General features: G+C 41.5%; 1 protein-coding gene across 1 annotated transcript; it reads right to left on the minus strand.

Moving 5' to 3' along the window:
* Positions 1-2620: 2620 nt before the first annotated feature.
* Positions 2621-6345, minus strand: LOC119985529. The gene is made up of 8 exons (XM_038829818.1): positions 6147-6345; positions 5461-5672; positions 4699-4884; positions 4030-4162; positions 3749-3925; positions 3308-3539; positions 2837-3210; positions 2621-2646 (listed from the first exon to the last, which is right to left on the minus strand). The coding sequence occupies exons 1-8, from the start codon at positions 6343-6345 to the stop codon at positions 2621-2623; spliced, it is 1539 nt and encodes a 512-aa protein (XP_038685746.1).
* Between the last annotated feature and the right edge of the window lie 2034 nt (positions 6346-8379).

Genomic DNA, 8379 nt, shown 5'->3' on the forward strand with positions numbered 1-8379 from the left:
TGTCTCAGAGTGGCTTCAGCAACTTCACTTTCGTTAATGCCCTCAAGGCTTAGAGAAAGGCTCCTGCATAAAGAAGATTAAGAAAGTCAATTGTGACTTATTGAACAAACATATGGCTAACACGACTCCGCATTACAAATATTAATAGAAGCTACAAATTGTTGGAATGTTGGGACGGGTTCGCCCAATGTGGGTTTGAGCCGACAATTTACATCGGCCCAATGTATAATAAATATGGATAAGAGAAATAACTCTATCTAGATAAGAGGTATGGATTAAGGTAGTCCTTTTCTATAAGGACTTGTAAATACTACTCTAACTCATATAGATATTGGAGACTCAGTTCTAAATAAACTAGAACTCTTCTAAGAGTTCTTATAGGACTCTATATCTCTCCACTATAAATAGGGGGTGTAGAGAGATAAAAAAATATACACCAAAACTTGCTACTCTTAGTCTTTTTTCTCTTCTCTTATGAATATTCTAATATTGGTGATACGGAAGCTTACTTTTACGAATTATTGAGGTATTTGTTGTAACGCCGTGACCCAGAATGCGTTACTTTTGGTACCGTATAAATCAAATCACAAATTAATTCAATCATCACATCACCAAAAATTTCGACAGCACCTCCCCATATCACAAATATGGGCAACAATATCACAAATATATTCGCAATCTAGGAAGGGCCTCAGGCCATCTGACAATTCATATCACAGATAAATTTTCAAGTCTAAGCAGGGCCTCACGCCACCTAACAAATCATATTATCAATTATTCTCAAATCTAAGCAGGGCCTCACAGGGCCTCAGGCCTCTTAACAATCACACATAAATTCTTCATACACAATAACATATGTAATCCACAACCAATGCAAGGAGCAATAATGCAAACATAAGCAATCGTCAAGACACAAAGTCCATAAACTCGGTTCGAGAGTCCTGAACACACGGAGCACCCTCCCAACTGTCCATCCCACCATCGAATTGGTGTATCACACAACATGTCTCAACCAAGAAAATAGGTATGACAAAATACTAATAACATAATCAAATTTTAGAACCATCCAGTCCTATTACTCTCCAGGGGTCTATCCATGTCACGCACGCTGCTCCGGATTTGTAACCCTATAACCTAAACTAGACTCACCTACAAGGGGGAAATAAGGAAAAGAAAAGGGTGAGCGAAAGGCCTAATAGGGAATAATAAAGAGTAAGTGAATAATATAAGGCTGAAATAATAAAGAAAGGCACAAATGCAACAATATGGTAGCTAACATCATATACACCAAACACAAGTAGCTAACCACACCATAGAAGATCCTAACTTGGCCCACCGACATCCCTATACATATCCGGACCCTGAACAGCATAACGGCATCATCGTATGGTGCATCGAGCACATATGGAATCCTGACTCGGCCAACCGGCATTCCCGTACTCGTAGGAACCCTAAACGGCCCACCGGCATTCCACATTTCACATCAATCAAACCTAGGAGATATACAGGTCCATACCCGACATCTACCGGCAACTATAATGCATGTTCAACATGGCGATGCAATAGGATATGCATACAACCTACATATATATATACTACATGATGCATGTTCAAGAATAATTCATGCTCAATGGAAGCTTGAACAAGTAGGGTATGCAATATAAATCATACAACGAAGAAATTACAAAGTGCGGTTGCTCTCCCTTAGGTGCAATCAAGGCGAGAACGAATCATAATGAACAATGAGAAAAGATAAACATCCTTAATAGGAAGACATATTCAAAGAGAATAGCAAAGGGTGGAATTTCCCTACCTCGCACTTCAAAAACTAGTTATGTAAACCAATACTCTACCTTGAATTCTCCGGCCTCAATCAACCTATTATTCGGTAAGCCCATCCTTCAATCAATATACAACAACTTCAATTTCATAAATCTAACACAAATTAACCCAATTAATCAAGAAACCATTACATTCTCTTGCCTAAAACTTTCCAAATTCTTGAACTTGACCTACTCAAGCTTGCTACTCCAATCAACGATAGAATCTAGAAATACAACCATAAACAAGTCTAAATCAACCTATTAAATCACTAATTTCATCTAATTTAAAGATTTTCCCCCAAATCTACAAAACCCATAAAACCCTAGAATCCCAAATCACCCAATCTCTAGATATGAGCTTTTAGGTTTAAGAAAAACTTATCAAGGTTGTAGAGACAAGTAAAAGGAAGGGATTCAAGCTTCTTTTAGGCCTCAAATGATGTAGGAACTCATGGATTTGAGTTTGGGTTCAAACCTTGAAAGATTAGAACTAAGAGATGAATTTAAGAATGTTTAAGCTAAAGAGAAAAGTCATGAATCCAACTTGAAACAACTTGAAAGAGGACAATCTTACCTTGGTTGATGATCTTAGATTGATGGGAGGGAGGAAATTTGAGAGAAAATGGGGTTTAGGGTTTGTTTAGTCTGGTATTTTAGGAGAAATCGCGGAATAAGTGTTTTTAAAACCATCCTCAGTTGTTCTTTTAAGGAGGTGTCCGAACACCTTGGAGGGCTGTCCAGACACCTCTGCCTATTTGGCAGGTCTACACCATTTTACTTTGGCTATCCGGACAGATTTAAAAAGCTATTCGGACAGTCACACCTGTAACCCAATTTTTCAGTTTTTATACCACTTGTATACTCCCAACTCACTCGGTATTTATTTCTAATGGTTTTATATATATACTCAACACACATTGGTCCTACCTAGTTTCTAAAAGAAAAGAAAGTTTGGGGTATACATCCTTTCCTCCTTAAAGAAATTTCATCCTCGAAATTTAAAAAAAAAGTACCTAGACTTTCGAATAAATGCGGATATTTCTCCTTCATCTTCGACTCAAGCTCCCAAGTCACCTCTGTTGTGTCATGATGCATCCACAAGACTTTTACCAATGGTATGCCACTTGATCGTGTGACGTTGTCCTTTCGATCCAAAATCGTCATCGGTTGAAGAGTGTAGGTTCCATTTTCCTCCACTTTCAATCTAGTCCAATCTAAAACATGTGATGGATCCGACTCATATTTTCGTAGTATAGAAACATGGAACACATTACGAACCTTAGCAAATTTTGGTGGAAGCGCCAAATGGTAGGCTACTAGTCCAACTAGCTCAAGGATTTCAAAAGGACCCACAAACCGTGGAGCGAACTTCCCTTGCTTGCTATACCTTTGAATTTCCCATCATATACTAACCTTCAAAAATACCTTGTCACTAACTGAAAAATTCCAATGGCCTCCTCCTCTTATCCGCATAGGACTTTTGCCAACTTTGAGCCGTGATCAATCTTTTTCTAATTTTCTCAATTCCGTCTCTCGCCTCCTTCACCATTTCGGGTCCCGATACCGCTTTCTCTCCAATCTCCGCCCAACACAACGGTGACCTACAAGGCCTCCCATAAAGTGCTTCAAATGGTACCATCCCAATACTACTCTGGTATGAGTTGTTGTACATAAACTCTGCCAAAAGTAGGTATTTCTCCCAATTACCACCAAAATCTACCACACAAGCACGTAACATATCGTCTAAAATATGGATAGTCCTCTCACTCTACCCATCACTCTATGGGTGATACGGCGTAGTGAAATCTAGTTGTGTCCCTAAAGCGTCCTGCAAACTGCCCCAAAATCTACCCATGAATCACGGGTCTCGATCCGACACAATGGATAGTGGCACTCTATGGAGTCGCACTATCTCCTGCACGTACAATGTGCTCCATAACGGAAGTGAGCTGATTTGCTCAATCTATCGACTATCACCCAAACAGTATCATTTTGCTTAGGTGTCTCGGCAACGCTGTCACAAAAACCATAGCAATCATCTCCCATTTCCATTGTGCCACCGGCAGGGGTTGTAGCAAACTCCCCGTCCTTTGGTGTTCCGCCTTCACTTGTTGACATGTCAAGCATCTTGCCACAAATCTAGCTACATAGGCCTTCATGCCTCTCCACCAAACGTTTCTTCTCAAGTCTTGGTACATTTTCATGCCTCCCAAATGCATAGCAAATCGGGAATGGTGTGCTTCTTTCAAGATCTTCTCCTGTAGTTCCTTGTCATCGGGTACTTTCAATCTTCCCGCAAACCTCACACCTCCAACATCACCCCGAACCCATCTGGAGTCCTCCTCAAATGTATCAAAAATCGGGTCCCCATTTTGTGCATCCATCACCTTTTGAATCAACATCGATCTAGAAGTCATACTACCCAAATACACCTTTTCCTCTACACTTTGCAACCCCAAACCAAATTGACTTATTGTCTCTACCATTCTCGCTCATGTATAAACAAACTAGCAACTCTATGTTTTCTACTCAATGCATCCGCAACCACATTTGCCTTACCCAAGTGGTATTGTAAACTAAAGTCATAGTTCTCTAAATACTCCATCCATCTCCTTTGTCGCAAATTCAACTCTCTTTGGGTGAATAAATACTTAAGACTTTTGTGATCCAAAAAGACCTCAAATTTCTCTCCATAAAGATAATACCTCCATTGCTTCAAGGCAAATACAATTGGCGCTAACTCCAAATCATGAACCGGATAGTTTTACTCACGTATTTTCAATAATCTAGAACCATACTCCACTACCCTATCTCTTTGCATCAACACACAACCAAACCCCACTCTGGAAGCATCACAATACACTTAGTATCCTACACTCCTCTCTGGAACCACTAATATCGGTGGAGATATCAACCTACCCTTCAAATCCTTAAAAGCTTTCTCACACTCATCCGACCACACAAATGATGTACCTTTCCGAGTGAGTTGCATCATAGGTGTGGCAACACACGAAAAGTCTTGGATAAACCTCCTATGATACCCACTAATCTCAAGAAACTCCTAATCTCCGAAACATTCTTAGGTCTCTCCCAATTCAACACGGATTCAACCTTAGAGTTATCTACCGTAATGCCCTCTTGCTTAATCACATGACCTAGGAATTTCACCTTCGTAGCCCAAAACTCACATTTGCTCAACTTAGCATATAATTGATTCTCCCTCAACGTTTACAACACTAACCTCAAGTGTTCCTCATGCTCCTCTACTGTCGGAGAATAAATCAAAATATCATCAGTGAACACAACCACAAATCTATCCAAAAATGGGCGAAGGACCCTTTGCATCAAATCCATAAACACCGTCGGAGCATTTGTTCAACCGAAATGGCATCACTAGAAACTCATACTGCCCATATTATGTCCTAAATGTCCTCTTTGAAATATTCTCATTTCTAATCCTCAATTGATGGTACCCCGAACGTAAGTCAATCTTACATAAAGGCCTAGCACCTCTCAACGGATCAAACAAATCATTTATTCGTGGCAACAGATACTTGTTTTTTACCGTAACCTTGTTTAATTGTCAATAGTCTATACACATCCTCAATGAGCCATCTTTCTTCTTTACAAACAATACTGGTGCTCCCCACAGGGACACACTTGATCTAATAAACCCCAATTCTTGCAACTCTTCCAATTGAGTCATCAACTCCTTTAATTCTGCCGGAGCTATCCGATATGATGGAATCAAAATTGGCTTAACATTCGGATGCAACTCAATGGTAAAGTCAATCTCCCTCTTTGGCGGTAATCTAGGTAACTCATCCAGAAATACATCCATGTACTCTTCTGCCACATGTGTCGGAGTAGTTACATCACCCCTAGATGTCGATGTAATCAAACTCATGATCCTACAATTTTGATATGAAGGGTTGTCCATGAAGTAATGACATGGGACCCCCTTTGATCCGTGGAACTATATCTCCCCTTCTTCCGGTACATTAAGAGTGACCTTTCTCTCCCAAAAGTCTATCAACGCATGATGCTTTGTTAACCAATCCACTCCAAGGATTACATCAAGATCCTTGAAGTCTAAGATATACAAATAAGCCTTTAGGGCTATACTACCAAATCGACACACACAATCAAGAACTATACCCTCCAATGAGGTGAAATGCCCAAAAGGGGTGTCTACCGTAAACATTCGCCTCATTGGAGAGATTTTCAAACTCAATGCATATGCAAGAGACGCAGAAATGAATGATGTCGTGGCTCCTCAATCAAATAACACCTTTGCCCAACAATTTGAAATAAGAAAGGTACCTCCAATGAAGTTAGGATGCTCAGGTGCCTCCTGGTGTCCTAAAGCAAATGCTCTCCCATGAGTCAATGTTGTCTGCTGCTTAGCCCTATCTCCCCCCTCCCTCTTGATGGAACAGTAGAAGGAAGAGCTGGAGTAAGAGCTGGTGGTGGTAAACCCGGTGCCTGTGACTGCTCTGAAGCTCTGCCACTCTGTGGACATTCATGCTTCCTATAACTGCTCATACCACACCCATAACACTTGACTCCTATGATGGTGCAATGATTCTTCTTATGGCCCTCCTGACCGTACTTGAAACACACATCTTGCCATCCCTTGGCCCAGAACCTTTGAGTTGATCAACCTTCTGGCCCCTTAAGCCCTGAAACTCAGTCTTTGGTTTCTTCTGGCTACCTCCTCCATTACCACTAATTGCTGAAGCTTTACAACCTTTCTACACATCCCAATACTAGCAGGAGTTACGCTCTCCTTGCTCTAACTCTAGTGCCATATCCATCGTCTCGTCATAAGTCCTCACCCTAGAAGCAATCACAATCCTATAGATGCTCGAAAGTAGACCGTCTCGGTATTTCTCAGCTTTGCTTTCATCATCCGGAGCATACTTCTTCCCGTACTTGTACAACTCTTCATACTTCTTGGTATACTGTGACACTGTCATCTCAGGTGTCTGCACCAAATCAATATACTGTTTGGCCTTATCCGCTGGAAAGACCATGGCATGAACCGTTGCATGAATAGTAACTCAAAGGACACCCAAGTCAAATCATTCTTCCTTTGATCCACGGAATCCCACCACTCGAAAGCTATCCCCCTCAAATAATATGAGACCAGCATCATCCTCCTATTGTTCGGTATGGCCAAGGTATCCAATCGCCTGCTCATCTGGCGCAACCACTCCCCAGCCTCAAAACCATCCTCATCTCTAGAAAACTCTGGGGATTTGTCTTACGTAGCTGCTCCATCTCATATAACTCTTGTCCCTGCCTCGGTACAGCTCTATCCTTAATATCAGCTCCTGAAATCTGCCCCTCACTACAGTCCACTGGTGCCCTAACCATCTGAGTCTCTACCACCTGAGCTAGTGACCTCACTATCTCCACAATGTCCCTTATAGATGTTGGTGGCTCCTCAATAGTACGAAGGGTCACCTGCACTCCTGGGGTCTCTTGCACCTGTCCTGGTGGAACAACTATGGTCCTCGCTTGCTGACCACTCCTCGTATGTGGCTCATCTTGCACAATCCCCTCCTCTCTGTCCCTGTATCAGAATCAGGTACCAACTCCTGTGTACTGAAAGTATGCCTAGTAGTACGTGTCGTCCTACCATCTCGGCTCTTAACTCGGCCTCTCAGTCTCCGTCGCCTGCCCTCGACACTAGGGGCCTCCGCAGTATGAGAAGATCGAGTCGTACTACGAGTATCCATCTGCATCACCACAAATAATGCAATTCAATGACCAACTCAAACAAGAGTTTATAAAGAAAGAATACATACCGAATCAGTGGAGGTCGTGACATGGCCTAGAGACTCACTAATATACTATACATACTTCCTTGGACCCATACACAGATCCTATATTTCAAAACCTCACTCCGACACCAAAATATAACGCCCTGACCTGGAATGCGTTACTTTCGGTACCATATAAATCAAATCACAAAATAATTCAATCATTACATCACCAAAAATTTCGACAACACCTCCCCATAATACTGAAGATGCCAACCTGGAATAAATGCACAGCAATTTCACAAATATATTCACAACCTCGGCAGGGCCTCAGGTCATCTAACAATTCATATCACAGATAAATGCTCAAGTCTAAGCAGGGCCTCAGACCACCTAACAAATGATATTATCAATAATTCTCAAATCTAAGCAGGGCCTCAGGCCTCCTAACAATCACACATAAATTCTCCACACACAATAACATATGTAATCCACAACCAATGCAAACATAAGCAATCGTCAGGACACAAAGTACACGAACCCGATTCGAGAGTCCCGATCACACGGAGTACCCTCCCAATCGTCCATCCCACCATCGAATTGGGGTATCACACAACATGTCTCAACCAAGAAAATAGGTATGAGAAAATAATAATAACATAATCAAATTTTAGAACCATCTAGTCCTATTACTTTCCAGGGGTCTATCCAAGTCACACAAGATCCTCCTGATCCACAACCCTGGTACCAGAACTAGACTCATCTGCGAGGAAGGAATAAGGAAAGAA

The sequence above is a fragment of the Tripterygium wilfordii genome, chromosome 19, assembly GCF_013401445.1.
Source record: "Tripterygium wilfordii isolate XIE 37 chromosome 19, ASM1340144v1, whole genome shotgun sequence".
NCBI classification, from domain to species: Eukaryota; Viridiplantae; Streptophyta; class Magnoliopsida; order Celastrales; family Celastraceae; genus Tripterygium; species Tripterygium wilfordii.